Source organism: Trichosporon asahii (genome assembly GCF_000293215.1).
Source record: "Trichosporon asahii var. asahii CBS 2479 unplaced genomic scaffold scaffold00025, whole genome shotgun sequence".
NCBI lineage: Eukaryota > Fungi > Basidiomycota > Tremellomycetes > Trichosporonales > Trichosporonaceae > Trichosporon > Trichosporon asahii.
The window spans coordinates 29,809-53,242 of NW_014040899.1; the positions used below are offsets into that span (position 1 = coordinate 29,809).

The following is a 23,434-nucleotide window of genomic DNA, read 5'->3' on the forward strand; positions in this document are numbered from 1 at the left end:
AGGATGACAACACGGAGGGTGGTGGGTGGTGGTGTGCGGTGGTGGTGGTTGGTTGTGTGCAGGTACGGAGGGGGAGGGTTGGGTGTGTGCAGGGGACAGGCCGGGAGTGCCGGGGTCGGTCGGGTCAGGAGGATGGTAAAACGTGGTCGTGTCAGAGGTTGAAGCTCAAAGTCGACTTGGGTACTGGGTCACTGGGTGGTGGATGTGTTTGAGGGACCGAGGGGAGAGGGAAGGGTGCGGATCAATGTGTGCGTGAGCAGAGGAGGGGGAGGGAGGGGAGGGGAGACAAGGGAAAGGATGGAGAGAGGGTGACGACAAACGCGCGTGCTGGAATCGCGCAGGGTCGAGAGCAGAGGGTCACCACAAGACGCGTCTGTGCGGGGAGGGAGCCTTTCTTGACAAGGAGACAGATTCGAGATGACACCGAGCGGTCGCGCAAAGTGTAGTGCGTCTCCCACTCTATCCTGTCCTTCTTGACACTTCGCTTGCCGTTAGAGCCTTTGCGAGGTACGACGTAGGGGAGGGCCGACGAATCGCTGTCGAGGTCGTGTCCGCCGCGCGCAAAGGGTTCACCGGCGGCGCCTTTAAAGTTGTGTTGCACTGAATCAACACAACAAATCGACAATCGAGCGGAAAAAACACACACACACACAACACAATCAAGTCGATATGCTTGTGATTGTGATGCTTTCGTGGTTTGGGCTCGAACAAAGTACACTACTCTGAAGCAAAAGCGTAACCGTATACCCGGAGCGATGTCTGAGTCTAGGTGGCGGCGTGGTCGGATAAGGGGGACAGATAGCGTCGGCGGGAGTGCAAAGGGAGGGTCGGGCCAGGTGCGGGCGGGCGGGCGGCAGAGTCTACTCTACTGTCGGTGCACGGTTTTCGCAGGGCCGAATGGATGGCGATGGACACGCGGAGGTCGGGGATGGGGGATGCGCGGGGAGTGAGGGTGGATTGGAGATGTATGCCGATATGATGGATGGTGAAAGCGATGTGCGGCGTGTGTGTGTGTGTGTGCGTGCTGCGAGTGCAGTGCTGGTGCTTTGGTGCAGGTTTGGTGGTGAGCGGTGGGTGGGTGGGTGCAGTGCACGCAGTAGTGATGGGTGTGCACTGTGGTGGGTGGATGGACGTGGTTGGGTGAGCGAGGGCCCCTGTCCTGAAGGGTGGGTGGGACTCTGCCAGGAGTTGGTACGGCGGGTCGCGGTTTGGGACAATTCGTACAATGGCGTGGGTGAGTCAACCACTCTCCAACGCCATGTAACAAGACACTAGCTCTGATAAGTCCTCCTCTACTCCCCTCGGTCCTCTGCTCCCTCTGCTATCCTTGCATCCTTTGGCCGACTATCACAACGTTACACAGCGTCGTTGCGACAACCGGTCAGCTGCACCAGTACGTACGGACGGACGGGCAAGTTGCATGCTGGTTGGTTCAAAGCGTCGTCGGCTCATGCTTTCGTTTGCATCCTGCGTCTTTACCTGTGTCCCGCTGACCGCTGACCGCGCCGGAAGTGCACCCAGCAGCACCCAGTACTCCTGGCTGCAATTCGCAGCAAACCGGGCCCGGCCCGGCCACGCAGGGAATAACAAGGGATTAACAAGGGTTGCCAGTCGCACTAAACCGCTGGACGATCGAACCAACCGGACCGCCGCAGCGCGCACTCCTTGAACCAGTGAGGACCTCCCGGCGCCTCCGCTTGCACGCATGCTTGCAGCTCCTGCCCAGGTTTGCTCCTGAGGTTCCTGCTTTTGCGTATAATTGCGTACAAAATCCGCGTGCAGCTTCAGGTGCTCTCAGGTTTCGTCAGGTGCTCTCAGGTCTTCCGTAAGGATGCATCAGGTGCACTGTTCAGGTGCATCAGAGTTGCGCCTGGTACGCCTGGGAGCATCAACTCAGCCAGCTGCAGCCGAAGTCTCAGAACAGCCCGACGCCAACCGGTAAACCGTACACGAGTAACATTGAAAGAGGTGGCAGCGAGAGAACACGCCAAACACAACACCTCATGCCTGCCGGATATCTCGCAATATTTGGCCAGTTACAACGTCGTCTGAAAAGCGGCCGAAGTAGCTGCGGCGGCAGAGGCGGCGGCAGTTCGAGGCGTCGGCACTCCTTCAGTCCTTCAGTCGACGCCGCGCCGCAACGCCGGGCGGCACGGCGTTGCACGGCGTGCACGGCGTCAGGCAAACATCAGGCAAACATCAACCGGCGCCAGGGTTCGCCTCAGTGTCCAGATCCGGGCCCATCACTCCCTCGAATGATGGGACAACTTGTTCATTTCCGCGGCCCATTAAACTATGAGGAGTTTGCTGAGCTGAGTGCCGAGAGACAGGCCACAGGATTGTGTTTGTGGCGCTGGCGTCGGGCGCTCAGCGGCGCCGCAGCTCCTGTCTTTACAGACGGCCTCGTTATTCCGGGGTCCAAACATTCTGTGCCCGACTGGGCGTTGCCGGTGGCCGGTGGCATCCCACTGTCGACAGTCCATGTCGGGCACCCTCCAGACGTTGAGACAGGTGGGCAATCTGCTATCTTGCTATCTGCTGCAAGGTCGGTAGTCGGCTTGGCAACGCCCGAAAGCGTCATATGGGCCGTGAAGCGAAGAAGGGAGAGCGAGGAACGGCGAGGCATGCATGTGTGCAAGATGCTTGCGTGACACCCTCACATCCCCCGGCCCGTCGTCTTGGGAGTTGGTAAGCTTGATTGGGGACAGAGTTACCAGAAAACGGACACCCGTCTCAAACAGGCCCGCCAGAGTCTTGGCTGGGCAAAGCTGGGCAACCAGGCATAAATAGCCAGTACATAGGCAGACCAGCTAGCTAAGCGTGCCTCGTTTATGACCTGAGGAGAGAAACGCCTTTCCGCACTGAATACTGCCAAGCCCAAAGACTACTGCCTGCCGAAAGCCGGCGCGCTGCCCGGCTTGCTGTAGGCTTGCCTCAGCTCCTCAGATCCTCAGGTCACAATTGCAACAACTTACGGCCCAGCACGATATCCAGCACGTCGGTACGTCCGCTCGTTGCGGATCCTTGCGGAGGTGCGGCCAGCGGTCATGAAATGACTGAATGGCGCGCCTGCCGCATGCCGCAAACGCCAAACGCGCCCAAACACGCCCATACGCGGCCCGACGTGCTACTATACCCACACAGCCGTAGCCGCAGACGCGAGACAGAAGGGCCTCTGTTCGAGGTTTTGGCCCAGCCAGGCACTATTCTATGGCCGGGCATGCTCATGCCAGCCATGCCTGCTGTTAAACTCAGTTTGCCATGCCTGTTGCAGTGACCAAGTAAGGCATGTGTTGTATGTGCTGACGCCGAGGTGCGACTGTCGTCGTGCTCGGAGGTACGCTGCGTCCCTCAAGGTTGCCTTTCCACGACTTGGAGATAGTCTCTATCCTCTGCGCTCGTTGCAGCAACGAGGTTAGCTCTCGAGGTCGAAACATGGGCTCCACCCTTCCCCCTGGCGTCCCTGCTGACCCTTGACCCAGTCCCTACCCCGATTGCTGTTTTCGGCAACTCGACTTTTTTTTTTCTTGCAGTCGACCCTGTCCCAGCCCGATTTTACGGCGGGGGACTCGATAAATTTTTAGATCGTTTGTTTTGATGCACCTGCTTCCGCTTTAATTTACTCGTGTCAAAAGAGTGGGAAAACGCCACGCTTTCATTCTTTCACGTGATCGCAGGCCAAAGCCGCCGGCCTCCACCTTGCACTCACAGAAGACCTGAGTGGCCACCGTACCAAGGCCAAGCGCGTGGTCGTCATTCGCTGGGCGGTGACGCACCCAGGAACCTTGGAACCAGGCTGAGCTCACCTCGCATGACTTGACCTCTGAAAGCTTCTCCACACTCACTCGACCGTTGTCCACTCGACTGTCCGACCCCCCTTCTCACATCTCAAAATCTGCCCAGAGACTGAAAGCACGTTCTGGCCTGTTGTCTGTCTTGTTCTGCGCAGATCCGACCCTTCTCCCACCCTCTTTGAGCTTCCTGCAAGAACAGCCGTCGACAACCCGTCCGGCAACCCCCGACCTCACAGTTCCGTCGACGCAGACTAGAAGCACCTTCAGCGCTTTCGGTGTCTGTCTAACCTGCCTGCCTGCCTGGATACTCGGTTGCACACCCTCTTAACGAATGCCTTTGACGGCAGAGGTGTGCACTCTGGCAGACAGTCAGACGACAACACCCGTACAACGTGAGTTTACTCAGCAACAACACTCCGAACAGAACGCCGAGTCCGATCGCTTTCCCAGTCCGCATTCCGGAGCTGTCCAACCTCGTCTGTTGTTGTTCCTCAATCGGCTTGATGCGCTTGGCTTTGTCTGTGTGCAGCCCTGTCGTCTCGTGCCCCGAGCACGAGCTCCTGCGGCATCAGGCATTGCCTTGTTATTGGCACTGCCCGATCGTCGATCGACCCCTCCTCCCCTTTATATACCTTTGTCAGCACACGTCGTACTTACACTTTATGCAGCTCTGCCGCGCTCCTACAAACCAACCACTCGGCCATTCTACGGCCACGCCTCGACTGTCGAGTCTGGCTTCCAGGACGACGATCTCGACGAGGACGACGAGCTAGACTACGAGGAAGAAGAGTACATTGAGATCGTCGACGACACAGACTTTGAGTTTGGTGAGTAGCCTTTGGCACAAGCAGACAGAGCGACAGCGGAGGAACGACCGGCGTACACCGGCACGGGTGGCGCTGCTTTAAGCTACCGATCATGAGATAACCCAGATCGAGACCAGCTTAACTTAGCGCGCCCTTGATGCCCATCGGCCATGCGCCGCTTCGTCATCTCGTCACGAGGCCACCACCATGACGACGCGGATGTGTCTTGGTGTCTTGATGTCTCCTTAAGAACGCAACACTGTTCCACCTCCCCTCCCCACCGCTGCTCACTCCCCCGCGCCTGCGACCATGCCTCGTACCCGCCGCAAGGATGCTGACGCCCTCGCGTTCAAACGAATCGCGCACTTACTGCTCTCTGCCGTCCAATCCAAATCCCGATCCTCGACCTCTGCAGACGACGAGCCGTACTACGAGGACCCAGGAATCATGTGGTCGTCGAACCCCGACAATGCTCTCGCCGGGCCGTACACGACGCCAAGCGGCAAGACTGTGCAAAGCGACGTGAGTCCTTCCCACACATGTCTGTGCGGGGGAATGATGTTCGGAGAACACACACTGACATGCCCCCCTTCTTCTCACATGTGACGTCGATGTCAACACTATCCCCTCCCTCTCACCACGTCAACGTTGGACACTTGCTCTCACCATGATACTCTCTCGCCGCCGCAAACCGCCCGGTCGCTCCCCGCGCGTCCCCCTCGCCATGTTCGACGTTGCCTCGGCGCTGATCCCCGTCGCCACAACCCTTCCCCATGCGCCGGTATACGTTGCCTCGGATGTGCCCCCGGACCAGCCCAACGATGAGCGCCTGTCGAATCTCGGCATCCCCCTCGCCCTCCCGTACAAGGTCGAGACGCTCGCGGAGATGGACGCCCGGTTGGAGCTCATCGTCTGCCGCTTGACGGAGTGCGTCAAGGCGAAGGACTGGATCGTCGGATTCAGGTGGTGGGCCCAGGAGCTCGCAGTGTGAGTTTGGCGGATGTTCGCTGGCTGACGTGTTAGGTGGCAGAGCATGGGCTACCCCATGAAGCGCGATCTCAAGATCCGCCTCATCTTCTTGTACTACGAGATCCTGTGTAAGTTGCACTTCCGCGCTCTGTGGCCGTAACTAATGGCAGTCGTCCCCGGTCTGCGCTCTGGATTTGTGGAGGGACGAGCAAACGAACTCATCAACTGGCTTAAGTGAGCTCGCCGAATTTCGCTCTGAGCTAACCAGCAGCGACCGCAGTTTGACCGTGAACGACCTCCGAATCCCGTGGCGACCGCTATACGATGCGCTGTACAACGAGCTGTTCCCGCACCCGAACAAGCTCGCCCGCCACTCCGTCAACCTGGCGCCCGTCTACCTCAATGTTGCCGAAGCTGCGCAGCGATTGTTCCACCCCGCCGATGCCGAGGAGATGATGGAGACGATTCTCCCGCAGTTTGCTCCGCACATGGACTCGATCCTCGCGACGCAGCTGTTCCTCGTGCACTTTCTCCCGACTGCTTCGTGCGACAAGTGGCTGCCAGTCCTCTTCCGTCTGTGGTACGGTCTGAACAGTGGACTGTGGGACGACCAGGCGTCGGACATCATCGGCCAACTGGCCATGGTCCACATCGAGACGCACCGGTCCGACCCTGTCCTGAATGCCCGCATTCCCCGTGGCAGGACGAACACGCCAGAGGAGCAGGCGCGCAACCCCAGTCTGAAGAAGGCGGAGCGGAACCACCGTGCTCGTATTCTCGACGCTCAGAATGACGTCGTCGACGATGCGGACGGCCTGACCTACTGGGTTGACCCGGAAAAACTGCCGGTAGAGGAGGAGGAAGGAGACCCGAACTACGCGCGCCTGCGCCGAGACGTCGGAATCTTCACGGACGAGCAGTTCGCCTTCATCATGTCCAAGTGCTTGAGGTCTCTGAACGTGCCAGTCGGCGGGTCCATGGCGTCCCAGAACAGCATGTCGATCACGCAGGCGGACACCCGTGTTTCCAAGAAGAACCTGGACGCAAAGAAGCCCATTGACCGCACACAGAGTCTGGCCGAGGTCATCATCTACAGCATGTCCGAGGATGCGCCTGTAGCTCCGTTCGGCACGACTGGTGCGCCCACTCGTGCTGCCACCCCGGCATTCACGCCGCACCATCCCAGCAGCGTTGATCCGATCACCCGCGTGCGCAACGGCGACGTGGCCATGTCTCGAACAGACAGCACGGATTCACTCAAGGCTGCGGGTGAGAGCATCGAGCGCAGCAAGAAGTATCTTGCCGGCTCCAAGGCTCTGGATCACCTGTCACGCCTGATCACCAGCTGCGAGACCTTCTTCCACCCGTCAAACGCCGGTCCCTGGTCGTCCTTCCTGACCGTCTTCCTGTCGCATCTCACGAGCAACTTTGTGCAGCGCTGGAAGATGGAGGAGGAACCAAACTGCAAGGTGCCCGTCGAGTGGCGTCTCACCCCCGAGATCAAGCGGTCCTTCGTCCTGACGCTGCGTCCCGTCGCGCTGACGGCCATGTTCAACAAGGACATGGAGTCTGCCCAGCCTGCCATCTCCACGCTGAAGAGGCTCGCGCTGCTCGAGCCTGACCTGATCATGCCCGCTATAATGGAGCGTGCGATCCCTTCGCTGCAGGGTCTCGAGGAGACGCAGCGGACAGCGTCGGTCACCTTTGCACTTGCCGCAGTCGCCCAGCCCCTTGCAGGTCGTTCCGTCTGGCGCTTCGGAGGCATATATGTCGCAGACATTCTCAACTTGCTTCTCCCTGGCATCGACCTGAACGACCCTACCAAGACCGGTCTCTCTTGCATGGCGATCTGTAACATGGTCGACCAGATCCGAATTGCCGACATCTCCGACAACGAAGCGACCCCCAACGGTGATGCGGGCCGCACTGTCCGCCGCGTCGTTCGCGCTAAGGTCGACGACGACCCGAACGACCCCGTCGGGCAGGAGTTTGAAGAGATGACCGAGGACGAGATCGAGAGCCGTCTCCGCATCTCGACTGGTGCCTTCCAGGACTGGGTGCACGAGTTCCTCGGACGTGTACTCCTGCTCTTCGCCAACCTCCCCGAGGAGGGCGGCAAGACTGGCCGTGCGGGTGGCAGGACCGAGATCCTGACGCTGCAGAGCGTCCTCCACACCTGCGGTGCCATTTTTGGAGCGCTCGACGACAAGCTGTTCGATGCAGCGCTCGACCAGGTCGCCGAGTATGCCACCACCACGACCAAGAGCAACGCCGTCGACGCCGTCGGAGAGCTTGTGAAGAACCTGACCGCTGTCAACGCGACCAAGACGTTTGAAAAGTTCTTCCCCATCTGCAAGCAGCGTATCACGTCAGAGCTGCGTGCTGGTGCCTCGTCGACCAGAACGACGACGACTTCGATCCCCCGCCCGTCGGATGCGCCGCTGCACTGGTGGATGTCGATCCTCTACGGTCTCCTCGTTCCTGGCCGCTTGAACCTCCCCACGCACCGCAAGGAGTACATGGAGCTGCTCCGCACCATGCTGCAGCATACCTACTCTGAGCGTGGATGGGCTTGGGCGGGCAACATTGTCGAGAAGACGCTGAGCTGCCTGACTGCGCTCTACCTCCAGGAGATGAAGTTCCTGAACCCGACCGAGTACGCGAGCGAGGACTTCAAGCAGCACCACACCATGTGGTGGGGCAAGCTCTACCGAGCGACCGAGGCCAAGCCTCAGTGGAGGCAGCCCACCGACGAGGACGTGGACATGGCTTTGGAGGTTGTCGGCCTTGCCGAGGAGGCTGTCTCGACGATCGAGGGTCTCCTGGAGAAGACGGAGCGCGACTTTGTCTGGAAGAACGACTTCTGCCGCGCGATGAACGTCGTTGACGAGGTGATGCTCGGCTCCTACTCCCTCATCGGCGAGTTTGACCAGCACAAGACTGGCGGCCACTACGCCAAGGTTTACACCCCCGGACTGCTCGAGTCGCACATCCACTACAAGGCCGGCTTCCTCTTGACCGACCCGAAGGACCCGCGCTACCAGCGCGTCATGCACTTCCGCGAGCGTGCGGCCCAGATGCTCCACAAGGCGTCCGTCATGATGCGCACTGCTGGTGATGACAACTCGGTCGACAGTGTCAAGCTGCTCGTCGCCACTATTGGCTCGTACCTCTTCTCGTATGGCATGCGCCACAAGAAGTTCCAGAGCGCAACCAGCGCGTACGAGAATCTCCAGGCGAGCAAGCGTCTCTACGAGGGACAGCGCAAGGCGCACCGTTCCGTCCACCTCGGAGCGATCCAGGTGCACCACAGCAACCGCCTCATGTACGCGAGCTACAGCCGTCCCCGTTCCGCTCAGGATGACGAGCTGATCAGGGACCTTCTCGAGTTCGGTCTGTCGCCCTTCCTCCGCGTCCGCCGACGAGCCCAGTCCCTTCTGTCCTCGGTCAACTCGACGTATCTCGAGTCCACCGTGCTCTTCCCGGACGTGCTCCTCGACGCTCTGAAGCCCGGTACCGACCCTGACCGCATGAAGGGAGCCCTCTACATCGTCAGGAGCTGCATGCTTCACTACACGCGCTTGGTGCGAGACTGGGAGGGCATGTCAAAGGTTGTGGAGGCCCTTCTCGGGGCCCATCACGAGACCAAGACGTCCATCCAAACCCTGGTTAACAAGACGCTCGACGACCTGACCCGCCTCGCCCACGAGTGCCAGTCCTTCCGCATGATCTACCGCGTGGAGGGTGCCGAGAAGGCGGCTGACGAGGTCGCCAAGGAGCTGACCCTTTTCAAGCCGGACGAGGAGTTCGTTGCGCGCATTGAAAAGGGCGACGAGGAGCGTCTCGCGGCCCGCGACAAGGAGTACGAGGCTACCGTCGACCTCATCTTGAGCAAGACCCAGGACCCGACTCTCAGCTGGCGCTACCAGCTCGCGGCCGCCCGTCTGCTGTACGTCATCGTTCGCCGTGACCGTCCCACCGACCCGCGCCTGATCGAGTACTTCCTGTCTATCTGCCAGAGTACCCACCCGCGTCTCCGCGACTATGGCCAGTGCGGTTTGACCCGCCTGATGTTCGACGCTATGCAGCGTTCGTACACCAAGGGCTCACCTGAGAGGCTCTTCCTTCAGGAGCCCTTCGATCCTCTGGTCCGTAAGATCGACATCAGCAAGGAAGGACCGGACTTTACGGAGCGCTACCTCAAGATGTTCCGCGAGGAGCCTTCCGACGAGTCCATGCTACAGGATCGCGTCGACACTGGATGGCTCGTCTGGGGCAAGGAAATGGAGGTCGCCCGCTTCGCCAAGTGGGACGAGCAGATCTTCGAGCTCGAAGAGGGCTGCAAGTCCGCGATGCAGCTGCTCTTTGATGCCTGCGCCAGTGACGAGTGGTGGCAGAAGCTCTCTGGCCACTTCTCACAGGAAGAGTCGCGCAACTACCCCTCGGCGTCGCACATTGACCTCATCCTCGCTCTCTGCCAGATTATCGGAGTCCCCATTCTCGACAAGATCAAGCCAGTCGTTCAGAAGCTCATGGCTGACATTGAGGAGAAGGGCGTGTACGACCGTCACCAGACTCGCGCTCTTATGGAGTTTATTGCTGGTCTCTTACGCGGCCACGTCGAGTGGCCCGGTAAGGACCGTCAGGCATTCTGGGACTGGTTCACGCCTCTTCTTCCCGATATTTTCCGCAACATTCGTCAGGACGCTCTGCGCTGCTGGGAGATCACGATGGACTACGTCCTTCACCAGCAGGACCCGCGCCGCCACAAGCCCCTCGTTGACTTCATGCTCACCACGGCCCTCAACACGGACTGGGAGGGTGGGTCTGCGTACGACCTCACGCGCCGCGTGCAGCTCTCGCGTATTCTTGTGCGCTGCCTCAAGTGGCGCTTCACGGACTGGGCACCGGAATTCGAGAAGCTCTACTTCAGCGTGTTCAACTGCACGTACGCCGACGTCCGCACCCATCTCGGCAGCATCATGAACGGCCTCGACCAGCTGCACTGGAACGCCTCGTACCCCAACGTGCCGGCGCTCATTGAGGCGGTCCGCAACGACCCCAAGTGCGAGACCGACATCATGGGTATCCTGCCGCCGCGCCAGCTCCAGGCGCAGGTTGACGAGACAATGGCCAAGATTGAAAAGTTCCGCGCGGACCGCCCCAGCGGCCCGAAGGCGGCCATGAGTGACCACGACACTACGGCGACGACCCTCATCCACTGGCTCGCGACCGAGCTCGTTGACGTGCACGCCGTCGGAACGATGCCGTACATCGTCCCCATCCTGCCCAAGATCTTCGAGTTCCGCGAGATGAACGACAACACGTCGATGCAGCAGAACGCCGGCCGCCTCCTCGCCATGATCACGTCGATCACGCCCGCGTTCCAGCTCGTCGAGCCGCTCATGGAGCAGCTCATCTCGATCTTGCACAACTCTGAGGTAAGCTGACTATCTTCCTTGTAGCTAACGACAGTCGTGGCGCACGAAGATCCACTGTATGCCGGTGCTGAGTCTGACGTACTTCCGCAACATGTCGCTCCTGTCCGAGCCGCTGAAGGCGAAGTGCCTCGATGTCATCTCGGCATGCCTGAAGGACGAGAACCAGGAGGTCCGCGAGATGGCGTCGGTCACACTTAGCGGCTTCCTGCGCTGCTCGCAGCGCTCCATGGTGCTCGTGCTCAAGGACCGCTTCGTCCGCGACATGCAGCGCATCAAGCTCCCGCGCCGCACGCTGTCGCCGGGCGTCATCAACCCGAAGTACCAGTCGACGCTCGTCGAGCTGCACGCCGCCGTTCTCGGAGCCGTTGCTATGTGAGTTTGAATGACTGGTCGCAACTGACAATCAGCGTCGAGGCGTTCCCCTACACCGTCCCGAAGTTCATCCCCTCGCTGCTGGCGGACACGCTCGCGCCGCGTGTCAGCGAGCCGATGCCGATCAGCGCGTCTATCCGCTCGTGTATCGCGTCTTTCAAGCGCACGCACGAGAAGTACCAGGAGCGCATGACCGAGGACCAGATTGCAAGCATGAACTATGCCCAGGCTGGCAACAGCTATTGTAAGCTGAGATGATTTGGACATTTAAGCTGACGATCAGACGCATAAGCCACCCACTTCTCCTCCATCACCTCATAATCTACATTTCTCACAGCCATCAAAGTCAAGTCCAGCAAGTCACTTCATCGTCATCGTCACGACGTCTGTTTGAACATCCATGCAGTGTGCAAGATCCAGTAGAAGCAGAATCAGAATGTATACAGTTAAGAATTCGCTTCCCGGTTGCGTCAGACAACATGTGTATAACAGTGGTGGTGCCTCATATCCGTCGTGATCGGCGGCGACGGAAGCAAATTGTTCAGCGGCGGCGGAGACCGTGCTCCTTGACAAGATCTCGAGCGACGGTCATGTCCTCTTTCCTTCCAAAAACAACCCAAAAGTCGAACATGTCGACCCTCACTATCCCCTACGTCGCGCAGCCCGACATGGCCCTCCCGGCTCTCGCCCTCCTGCAGGGTGCCGAGGTCGTCTGGGACGTCATCTCGGGCGACGCCGGCCAGCCCGACCTCGACGGTGTCAAGGGTGCCGACGCTGTCCGCGCCAAGCTGAACGAGAAGACCCCCGCCGGTCCCTCGCTTCCCCAGCTCCCTAGCGAGTTCACCCCCAAGACTCCCTTCCCCGAGATCGCTGCTATCCTCGACGCTCTCGACGACTACCTCGCCTACAGGTGAACTGCTTTGCTGTTAACGTTAGCTGACGTCAGGACCTACTTCTCTGGCTCGCAGTTCGGCCACAACGATGCCCTTCTCTGGGGTACCATCCGTTCGATCTCGGCCGCTGCCGGTACCATGCGCAAGCCTGGTCGTCCCCACCTCCTCCGCTGGTACAACCAGGTCGAGTCGCTTCCTATCCTGAAGAAGCTGCTCGAGTCGTTCACCAAGGCCCGCTCGGACGCCGACAAGGCCAGGAAGAACAAGCGCACCGAGCACATTGAGGCCGAGCTCCCCAACGCTGTCCCCGGCAAGGTTGTTGTTCGATTCGCCCCCGAGCCCTCGGGATACCTGCACATCGGTCACCTCAAGGCGGCCATCCTGAACCGCTTCTTCGCCGACAAGTACAACGGCAAGTACATTCTCCGTTTCGACGACACCAACCCGACCAAGGAGGAGGGCGAGTTCGAGGACGCCATCAAGGAGGACCTGGCCATGATCGAGGTCTCGTTCGACAAGGTCGTCCACACCTCGGACCACTTTGACAAGATCCGCGAGTACACCGAGAAGCTCATCCAGCAGGGTGACGCCTTCATGGACGACACGGACGCCGAGCTCGTCAAGGAGCAGCGCCGTGCCCTCGTCCCCTCCAAGAACCGCGACGCCTCGATCGAGGACAACCTCAAGCGCTTCCACGAGATGTGCGAGGGCACCCCCGAGGGCCAGAAGTGGTCGCTCCGTGCCAAGATTGACTACACCCACAAGAACGGCACCATGCGCGACCCCGTCATCTACCGTTACGTCGGCGGCAGCCACCACATCACCGGCGACAAGTACAAGGCGTACCCCATGTACGACCTCGCGTGCCCGCTCATTGACCACATTGACGGCGTCACCCACGCCCTCCGTGCCAATGAGTACGCGGCCCGCCACGAGCAGTACGCCTGGTTCCTCCAGAAGCTCGGCCTGCCCAACATTGAGATCTTTGACTTCTCGCGTATCGACTTTGTGTACACTGTTCTGTCGAAGCGCAAGCTCAAGTACCTCGTTGACCAGGGTGTTGTTTCCGGCTGGGGCGACCCCCGTTTCCCCACTGTCCGTGGCATCCGCTCGCGCGGTATGACCGTCAAGGGTCTCAAGGACTACATTGTCGGCCAGGGTGCGTCGCAGCAGATGCTCCAGCTCGAGTGGGACGGTATCTGGAACGTCAACAAGCGTGTCATCGACCCCATTGCTCCCCGCTACTGGGCCATTGCCGAGGAGAAGATGGTCCCTGTCGAGGTCATTGGCGGCCCCGCCAAGGAGGAGGTCGTCAAGAAGCCCCTGCACAAGAAGGACCCCAAGATCGGCGAGAAGGACCTCGTCCTCTCGAGCCACCTGATCATGGAGCAGGCCGATGCCAAGTCGTTTGGCGACAACGAGGAGATCACGGCCATGGACTGGGGCAACGTCATCGTCACTGAGAAGAAGGTCGACGCCGCCGGCGACGTCGAGTCGCTCAAGGTCAAGCTCCACCTCGAGGGCGACTTCAAAAAGACGTCCAAGAAGGTCACCTGGCTCTCGGCCCCGACCAAGGAGCACCCGCTCACCCCCGTCGTGCTGATCGAGTACGACTACCTGATCACGAAGAAGAAGCTCGAGGAGGACGACAACCTCACCGACGTCATCAACCCCAAGACCGAGTACCGCGTCAACGCGCTCGCGTCGGCCGAGGTCGCGCAGCTCAAGAAGTGGGACATTATCCAGTTCGAGCGCAAGGGCTTCTACATCTACCAGGGCGAGAAGGACGCAGAGGGCCGCATGCAGTTCGGCTACATCCCCGACGGACGTGCCGAGTCCATCGCCCTCAAGGCCAAGCCGGCCGCCGTCAGCGCCGCCCCCAAGGACAAGTCCGCCCCCAAGGGATCCTGGGGCAAGCCCGGCGCCAAGAAGGCCGCCCCCGCCCCCGCTGCCGCTGCTGCTGCCGACGGCACCAAGACGGTCCTCTCGGACGCTACGGAGGGGTTTGAGATCCCCATCAAGACCAAGATGTTCGAGTCGGACCGCATCTACGGAAACGACGGCGTCCACCCCGAGCCCAAGGTCAACATGTTCAAGAGCACCCCGGTCTACGAGCAGTAAGCGGCGCGTGGCGGGAGCATTAGCGGCGCAGCAGAGCGACGCGGAGCGCAGTGCAGCGCAGAGTACTCTCCTCTCGCGCAGCTCGGACACGGCGGCCACAGTGCACCCCGATGCACCGCAACCAGTTGCAATCTAGATCACGATGCATCTGTTGACAGTCATTGTTTGCACGAATGCCCCGAGAGGAGCTAAAGAGGTCCGAGCGACGAACATTGACGATCAGGCAAGCGCCCATCATGCCAGCCATGGCCAGCCATCTGAAGCAGGCGTGTGACATTGTATGGCAAACGTCCGAGCGCAAGACGCGCAAATCTTCTGTTAGCATGAAATCTCCGCAGCCATGTGCCTTCCTTCTAATCGATCTGGAACTGAGCAGTGGCTACCTTGTCGGCTCCATTTGCAATTCTGGCATGTGGAGCTGAAGAAAAGGGCAGGAGTAGAGGCAGAGGTCGAGTTAGATGATAACGACACCGGCAGAGGGGGCGAGGAATGCTGACAGGGCAGGGCCGATTTGCTGATCATGACAACATGAGGGACGCCATGAGGGAACATGGCGACGCGCGACGCGCGACGCGCTGACCCAACACGGCCCAAGCGCAATGTCACCGGGAGCACAACATTCGCTCTCCTAGCCTCCTGGCCTCCTCGCCTTCCTCCCCTCCCAGCTTCTCCCGAGCGCAGCGTGTTCGCATTATCATTATCCTCACATTGATCACAGACAAGCAGACAATCGCACCTCGGTGATTGTGAGTGGAACCACAGAGCTGATCACAGAAGCCGTCGATCGCCACATCAGCACCGCAGCCGCCCCGTGCCCCGAGTGATCAGCAGTGAACGTGAGGGACGATACACCTGTCCTCTCAGCCAGCTCAGCCCTCGTGCGCCCAGGCGCGTACCCTCATTTCCTCCTCTATTGTTCTCGCAAGCACTGTACTCATCTTGTTGTCCTCCGATTCCCACTGTTCACACTGTTCACACTGTCTGACAATCTCGGCCTCCTCATCTTCGCGCTGTCCCGCTCGCTCGCTCGTGTACATTACTCGCACCCCGGCCAGACCGGCTCGCTTATACTTGGCTTCCTCACGCACGCTCCGTCACGCATCCACTGACCTCTCGACACACTCGACACACTCGCGACGCTCGCCGACATGGCCGGACTCATGAAGAACATCTTCCGCTTCTCGCGCAAGGACCCGGAGCCTGGTAAGTAAGCCCCGACCACGCCGAACGTGCGCGGCATTGCAGACTCGACGTTTTGCGGAATGGAAGTTTGTGGCGACGTCTTAATTCCTCGTCGTGTCCTCGCTTCTGGCTCCTCGAGCATCAGCTGATTTACCAAGCATACATCGAACCGTCGCCGCCGCCAGAGGACGCGACGTTCAGTTCCCACCACGAGTATCCCGAGTACTCGGAGGAGTTCACGCCGTACCCCTTCTTCCCTACGCCTGGCGACAAGGAGCTGAACGCAGCAGGAGCAGGATTTGGTGTAGACGCTGGACCGCACTCGGGACAGCGGGGCGTGCCACTCGACGTTCCTCAACCACCAGTTCAACCAGTTCAACAGCAGCAGCAACGTCAAGCCGGCTTCGAATCGTACCCATACTCGCAGTACCCTCTGTCACCGCCGGGTGACCCTCAAAATTACCCTCAGGCGCAAGAGCAGTTTGCCCAGAACGTTTTCCCCCCGAGTGGCCTGCAAAACGGTCACGCTCAACCGACCGGCCGTGACTTCAGTCCCGACAAGTTCGCAAAGACGACACTGAAGAGCGCCTCCGGTATCGCGATCGACTTCATCCCCGAGGAATCCGAGCCGGACTCGGACACGAATCCGACCCGCCGCCGCGGCTACGAGCTCGGTACGCGGCCGCCGCCTGTTCCGCCCAAATCTCCGCTCGCGCAGGCAGTGCCGGCAGTCCCAGCCGTGCCGAAGCCGCCATTGTCGCAGATCACGCAGGCTTCGGAGAACTCTGCGGCGCTGATCGAACGACACCGCGACGCTATCCAGAAAGTGGCCGCGAGGAAGGGTGAGCTGGGCTTTCGGCAAAGCTGACATCAGTCGAGCCGTGGATTGATAGCCACGAGCCGTTCGTGACTGAAGACAGTGAGTTGAGCTGGTTCGAAAGAAACTGACGAAGCAGAAGCCGCCACGCCACCCAAAACCCAACACGCGAAGCCTACGAAACACCAGCAGAGCATGTCGTTCTCGGCGCTTGCGACGGGGCAGCAACCTCAAGCCCCCAGCAGCGGGGGAAAGGACAGTGTACTGAGCCGCGGCGCACACAATCGACACAGCAGCTGGGGCGGCTCCGCCCGCTCCGGCGGCGTATTCAGTGAGGACGAGCCGCTCCCCGAGCCGCAACCGGTGCGTCATCCAGCTGCGCCGGTTACCGTAGCTAACGAGCAGTTGACAGTAGAGAACCTGAGTCTGTTCAGCCAGCAGAGCCCGAAGCCGCTCGCGTTCTTGCCGCCGAATAAGCGGCCGAAGGCGAAAGGCAAGGCCAAGGACAAGACGGGCAAGAAGGACAAGGAGAAGGGCAAGGGAAAAGGCAATGAGAAAGAGAAGGCAAAGGAGGGTAAGAGCGACAAGCCCGTCATGTTGGACAAAGTGGACAAGGGTAAAGGCAAAGCGACCAACGAGGAGCTCGACGCCCTCTTCGACAACAGCAAGTTTGACCTACTCCAGGCGCTCGAGAACGTAGACCGGTTCCGCGCCGAAGGCCCCGGGGCCGATAACATCGCGCACATGCGCACGCTCGCCATGTTGAGTGCGGCCACGGGTGGGGCGCTGAACAACTTCAACGTCCCCGAGCAGAAAGACGCAAACACGAGCGGCGAGAACAGCGGTGACGCTGGTGAAGCCGGTGGCGACGCTGACACCCTGGGCGAGACGGGCGACAAGCGCAGGATGCACAACTCATTCCACACGACCACCACCGAGAGCTTCGGGCACATCTATCACCGCGACGGCCGGCCAGTCCCGCCGCCCAACGCCGGGCCCTCGGGGCGCTTCTCGCACCATCGCCATCACTCCTCGGGCGGCGCGCTGGCTGATATCAGCGAAGCTACCGAGAGTCGCGATGCGAAGCACCAGGTCACGACCGTCGAGGACGTCCCGGACGTAAGCTCGCTAACGCCGTCTAAAGCTAACCCCAGGTCGACCTGCCCTCAGCGCAGGTGCCACTCGGCGCTCGGGCTCCAGGCGCATCGGTCAGCGCCGCTCCACCAGCAGCTCCAGCGCTGCCGGTGGTCACCGCACCAGTGCGCCCAGCCACCCCCGAGGTGCCAGAGCCCGAGATACCCGATCTCGAGCGCGAGATTCTGCAAGCCGGTGCACCCCCGCCATCGACGACGCCCGAGTCCGAGGCCAGCTCCTCATTCACGAAGCTGCAGGGATTGCTGGACCGCTCCTCGTTCCACGACGAGGTGCTGTGCCAGCTGCTCGACGCGATCCACAACCGCCTCATTGGCGAGGAGGCGCAGAAGGCACTCATCCGGGCTGCCAAGGCTCGCGTGATCGAGCTCAAGGACATGAAGGCGCGTGGAGAGGTGAGTCAAGTGGAATCTGTTACGATGAGCAGAGCGCCCTAACAAACCGCAGGAGATACTGCTTAGTCCGCCGCGGGGCAGTACAAGACCGCTGAAGATTAACAAGAGGTCAAAGCCGGCCAAGAAGGAGGAAGCTGAGAAGGACACGACGGAGAAGGAGAAGAATAGCCTCGAGCCTCCAGCCATGACTCGCGAGCCGTCCCAGGACCTCCCCTCCGTGTTGCACACGCCGACGGATGAACTTGCGAGCTCTGGCCCGGCCAGCTCTAGTCGCTCAGCGACCGACGGATACATGCCCCGAACGGAGACTGATATGGTGAGCTTCTCCGCATGCGACGAGCTCTGACAAGCAGGCAACCCCGCAGATGCAAGACTGGACCAAGAAGGTGAGCTGGAGTGCGCCACCCCCGAAAGCTGACCACAGATCCAGAACGGTCTGAAATCCTGGGCCTTCAAGCCAGCCAGGAAGAAGACAGCCGCCACCACAGACTCAACCGGTCTTCCCTCCCTGCATGGCACGCCGTTCACGACCGGCCCGAACCCGACACCGATGCACCGTGACCCGACTCCCCCGGGTTCTTACGACGCGCATCTTCAGAATACGTACACGGCGCCGCGCAAATCGAACCCGTCGCCATGGACTGGGGGCTCATACGGCGCAACAGGTGTGCCATCCCATGGCCCTTCGACGTCGTTCGGCGGCCATCCCGGTCAGGACTTTGGCGGTCCGCTGCCACAGCAGAACTTCAACTCGTTCGGCCGCGGTCACACGCCGGCAGCGTCTTGGAGTGGTCCCGATGGGGCATACACCACTCCAGCATTCACTCAACCGCCTCGCGACGCGCGGGATACGGACCAAACCTACACGAGCCCCGAGATGGCTCGCGCTGGTCCCAGTTTCGGTGGCCTGCCTGGGCCTTTCGCTGGCATGAACCCCATTCCCCTCGCCGGTCCAAGTGCGGGGTTCGACGCGCCGTACCGGGTGGAACGTTTCTCGATGCCCGTGTCTGACGAGGAGCTGCGCACGACCGCGGATATCATCAACGGCACGCGTACATTTGTCGTCCCCATTGGCAGCCTGAGTGGCCCAGGCGCCTTTGACTTCCTCGACGGGCCGTTCCCACTCGGCTTCGCTTTGCCTCACCCGCATCCAGAGCAGGACCCCTGGGACAAGTCGGCGAGCATCCACACGCTGTACTCGGAACTGCCGAAGGAGTCCACCCCGCCCACAAAGAAGGACGGAGACGCCGGGTCCGACACGAGCCGCGCGCCAACGGTGCCGCCCAAGGACACGCCAAAGATCTCTCAGAAGACGGTGCCGGCCACTCACCCGGACACGCCGAAGACTGCCCCTGTTGAGGAGAAAGCTAATACATCAAAGCCTGCCTCCCCCGGGAAGACGCCGCGCATGGCGGACCTGCACCTACCGTCTGATCCCGGCGCAGCGCCTGCAATCAGACTCCAGGCGCCAACGACAACGGACCCAACGGCCGTGACGGCGAGCAAATCGACCTCGACGCCAGCAACGGACGTAACGGCACACAGCGCTGCGAACTCCTCATTCGAGCGGCCAAAGTGGGACGCAGCCCCGCGCGAGTCCTTCAGGACGGCCCAGACCCAGCCTCAGCTGCCGGCCTATCAGTCTCAGCCGAGCTCGCCGCAAAAGCCCACCGGACAGCCCTTCTTCCCTCCCAATAATCGGTCCGCTCCGTCGTCACCGAAGAAGACCAGCGCGCAGAAGACATCCAACGGTGGGCCCAACGGCACGCCAGTGTCTGAAAAGGCACGGAAAGAGAAGCAAGCGAAGGAGCCGAAGCGCCACTCGGGAGGAGACAATAGGCAGCCTCAGAGCGCCGCACCATCATACTCGACCACGCACACTCTGCGAGGAATCGGGAGCGTCATGTCCCCCGAGACGATGACGACGAACATCTCTCGCGAGCTGAAGCAGCCGGACCATATCACGGAGCGGTTGTATGCGTGGGCGAGGGAGAAGTCCGAGGTCGACTTTGTGGAGACATTGGAGCGGCTCTCGGGCGGTGACGAGGTGAGTGTGACTCCGCACCCTCTTTCCAGCTGCGTAGAACTCTAGGAGCTGATGGCAGATCCGCGAGTTCCCGCTCACAATATTCACACTCCAGACGTGGAAGCGGTAAGCTAGTCTGCTTGTGATGGAGCTGACGATGGCAGCTACGTCAAGGCTAAACTGGAGCGCGGGGCAGAGTGTGACCGCCTCCTCGTCCCTCCAGAGCTGTGTGATACCATCAACCGGGCAGTTCAAGCCGTGAGCTGTCCAATGTGGGGCGTTAGCTGACCAGCGCAGAAGGAATACAACGACGCAGCCAACTACCTCCTGCAAGCGTGGGCGCCGTTTGGGCGGGAGCGCGCGCCGCGTCTCATCATCAGCCTGCACCGGCACGGAGTCCAGTGAGTGGCATCTCCCCTCGCCCCCAGACCTCCAAGCTGGAATTCCCCTAGCCCCATAGCTGACAGCAGGTACGTCGCCCCTGCACGGCGGAGCTATTGTAGTCCCAAGGCGGAGCTAACGCCAGGACGCCTGGTTCGCGAACCGCTACGACCTCCCCGCGCTCAAGATGCTGAGCTACCACGTCTCAGCCTCGAGCGACGAGTCACCCGACCCCCGCCCGCACCTGTGGTGGAACGCGATCGCGCGCGCGTGGCCGGACCTGACTCTGCCTGATGCCGAGTCGGAGACGGGTGCGTTCCGCGTCACGTCCACCAACGTCCTGGAGGGAAAGAGGGAGGACGCGAGTACACGCGCAGCGGTTGTCGCGAGGAACCTGTTACTGTGAGTGAGATGGGGGATGACAGCTGTGGCGGTGAAGTTTGTGAGCTGACAGTCAGGAGCTACGAGCCGACGTATGAGCACGATTTGGGCAAGTTGAGGGAACTCATAGTGACTGAGGTAAGCTACCGTGGCACGACTGTAGCTGACGACAGGTTACGAGACTGCTTGAGCGGAAGCGGAGAGGCAAGCTGCGCGTCAGCGGGCGGCCGAGTAGGACTCCGTAAATCGAACGTGAGGTGAGCTGGACCTCTGTCTCCAACGAGCTTACACCAGACTCTACCCTGCGCTGCTTGTGTCGGAGATGGGCGTTGGCATGATGCATGAGGTGAGCTTGATTAGCGGTGACGCGTAGCTGACCTCAGCGCGCCACAACAAGTCTGAGTTAGTGGACAGTTCGTATTTTCCGGATGTTATGCAGCTCTGTTCGCATCATGATTGTGCATACAGCGTTCCTGCCGGGGCAGGATGGATATAGGAGATGGTGACAATGCAGGAATGGATGGAGGGGGACGAATCTAAGAAACACACAGAAAGCAAGAAGAGAAGAAGAGAAGAATTAGACCTCGGAGTGGCGCTTCTTCTTCTTCTTCTTTTCTCCGTCCTCTGCGCCGTTGGCCTCGGACGCTCTCCTCTTCTTCTTCTCCTCCTTCTTGCGCTTCTTCTCGTCGACGTCCTCCTGCACCTCGCCAGCGGCGGCGACGGCGGCGCCAGCAGCCTCAGCGAGCTTCTTGGCGGCCTTGGCGGCCTTCTTGGCCTCCTTGCGTGCCCGCCTCTCCTCCTTCGTCTCTCCCTCGGGGGCGATGGAGACGTCGCCGTCGGCCATGCTCACGTCGCCGTCAGCAGCGGCGGCGAGGGACTCGCGCTTCTTCTTCTTATCCTTCTTGTCCTCCTTCTCGGCCGGCTGTGTCGGGAGGAGGTTGTCCTCGTTGGCGTTGTAGCCCGAGGACGAGCCCGTGAGCTCAAACTTGGGCTGCTGGCGGGCCGCCCCCGAGGTGGCGGTGCGGTTGGACACGATGCCGGCGCGGTGCTCGAGGGCGCGGAGGCGGGACTCGAGCTTGATGCGCTCGGCGATGCCGAGCTCGCCGGCGCCGAACTCGCTCTTCGTCTCGGCGTCCGAGAGCGCGTCGAGGCGGATCGACAGCGACGCCTTGGTGCTCGTCATGCGCGCCATCTTGCCCTTGAGCTTCTGCGGCGCCTGGCCGACCAGCGACGCGTGGTAGATCAGGCCGTACTTGGGCGTGTCGTGCTTGGTCTTGAGCGCGCGGAAGAGCGCCTTCTCCGCACCCAGGATCTGGACCGTGGACGCAGGGAACTTGGCCAGGTTCATGAGCGAGCCGGCGTGCGAGATCAGGCGCGCACCGACCAGGTCCCCGACGAGCGCCGTCAGGTTCGGCGCGATGGCCTGCATACGGTTGCGCAGGTACTCCGACAGCTGGGTGCGGTACTCGGTGATGCTGATGACCTGGTCGCACAGGTCGTTGATGTGGTTCATGTCCGTGTCCGAGATCTCGGTACCCATCGACAGCTCGGCGGCCTGCTTCAGCGTAGCCTCCAGGTCCTCGGGGAGGACCATCGAGAAGTCGGTCGAGGCAGCGTTCGTGCGGAAGCCCATGGCCTTGACGACGCGCGCGTATGCGAGGTTGTCGACAATGATCTTGCCCATCTCGGGGAAGTGCCAGCCGTACCACTCCTTGACACGCATCGAGTAGATGTTGATCTCCTTGTCGAGGTCGTCGAGGAGCGCAATGGCCTGGATCACCATGGTGTCCACCTTGTCGGTGGAGAACTTGAGCTTGAAGCGCGAGAGCGAGTGGCCGAGACCGAGCGACATCGTGTTCAGGTCCTTCTGCTCAACACCACCGAGGAGCGAAGCGAGCTGCTGGCGGATACCGCGGTACAGGTCCTGGGTCGACGAGTCCGAGACCACGGGGATCTTGAGCGACTTGGTGATCGTCGCCGCGAGCTTGGGCTCCGAGACAACAAGGGTGACATCCTTCTTCTTCTTCTTGCCCTCACCGCCCGTAGCGTCAACGAGGAACTTCTCGAGGCCCTCCGTCAGGCGGCCGTCCTGGATAGCGGCCAGGTCCTCAACAGCGGTCGCAGTGGAGGTGAAGCGCTGGATGGCCTCGACCTTGAGACTGTGGGTGGGTTAGTTGATGTCGGACGATTCTTCAACTCGATACGCACGCCTTGTTGGCCTTCTCGGGGGTCTCGAACTCCTTCCAGAGATCCTTCGAGTCAAGCTTGTAGTCGTTGCCGAGCTTGAAGACGACGAAACCGATCGGGGTTTCAGAGAGGACGAGCATGGTTGCTGTCTTCCGTTTTGGAGGGTCGCGTGAGAGCTGTGAGAGAGGTCGCGGGAGGTTGGGATCAGGGGAGAACCACGGGGTAGCGACGGTCGGGGAAGTCGCTGGTGTCGGTGGTTGTCGAGGAGTCGCCGGTCGGAGAAGTGATGCCCTCGCAAAGGATCCCAGGTGTGTGTGGTGCGAAGTGGGTGAATAGCTTGCTCGAATGTCAAGGTGGACGACTTCTGACGAAGATTTCGAGCGCACCGTATCAACCCCCCGCCAAAATTATGACACCTGGGATCCCCCCTCAGAAAATCTGGACTGAATGCGCACGTGACTCACCGGGGCGTCACTGACCACCACGTGGCCATCCAATGTTGGGAGAGGACCTCGCG

The 23,434-nt window shown here is 60.8% G+C and overlaps 5 protein-coding genes across 5 annotated transcripts; 4 read left to right on the top strand and 1 right to left on the bottom strand.

Moving 5' to 3' along the window:
• Positions 1–4,125: 4,125 nt before the first annotated feature.
• A1Q1_00487 (membrane protein) lies at positions 4,126–11,703 on the top strand (the record flags this gene model as incomplete). The annotated part of the gene is made up of 9 exons (XM_014325802.1): positions 4,126–4,621; positions 4,851–5,122; positions 5,415–5,566; positions 5,624–5,697; positions 5,740–5,803; positions 5,850–11,010; positions 11,060–11,382; positions 11,493–11,626; positions 11,675–11,703. The coding sequence occupies 9 exons, from the start codon at positions 4,126–4,128 to the stop codon at positions 11,701–11,703; spliced, it is 6,705 nt and encodes a 2,234-aa protein (XP_014181277.1).
• Positions 11,704–12,011: 308 nt separating this feature from the next.
• On the top strand, positions 12,012–12,296 carry A1Q1_00488 (glutamate-tRNA ligase; the record flags this gene model as incomplete). Its single annotated transcript, XM_014325803.1, has 1 exon — positions 12,012–12,296. One exon carries the CDS (start codon positions 12,012–12,014, stop codon positions 12,294–12,296), a length of 285 nt encoding a protein of 94 aa, XP_014181278.1.
• A 117-nt stretch (positions 12,297–12,413) lies between these two features.
• A1Q1_00489 (glutamate-tRNA ligase) lies at positions 12,414–14,396 on the top strand (the record flags this gene model as incomplete). The annotated part of the gene is made up of 1 exon (XM_014325804.1): positions 12,414–14,396. The coding sequence occupies one exon, from the start codon at positions 12,414–12,416 to the stop codon at positions 14,394–14,396; it is 1,983 nt and encodes a 660-aa protein (XP_014181279.1).
• A 1,148-nt stretch (positions 14,397–15,544) lies between these two features.
• A1Q1_00490 (uncharacterized protein) lies at positions 15,545–20,643 on the top strand (the record flags this gene model as incomplete). Its single annotated transcript, XM_014325805.1, has 12 exons — positions 15,545–15,599; positions 15,737–16,420; positions 16,520–17,514; positions 17,571–17,942; positions 17,995–18,258; positions 18,308–18,328; positions 18,373–19,989; positions 20,048–20,094; positions 20,133–20,226; positions 20,269–20,369; positions 20,421–20,438; positions 20,559–20,643. 12 exons carry the CDS (start codon positions 15,545–15,547, stop codon positions 20,641–20,643), a joined length of 4,353 nt encoding a protein of 1,450 aa, XP_014181280.1.
• Positions 20,644–21,307: 664 nt separating this feature from the next.
• A1Q1_00491 (pre-rRNA processing protein, Nop58p) lies at positions 21,308–23,057 on the bottom strand (the record flags this gene model as incomplete). Its single annotated transcript, XM_014325806.1, has 2 exons — positions 21,308–22,889; positions 22,939–23,057. 2 exons carry the CDS (start codon positions 23,055–23,057, stop codon positions 21,308–21,310), a joined length of 1,701 nt encoding a protein of 566 aa, XP_014181281.1.
• Positions 23,058–23,434: the final 377 nt, after the last annotated feature.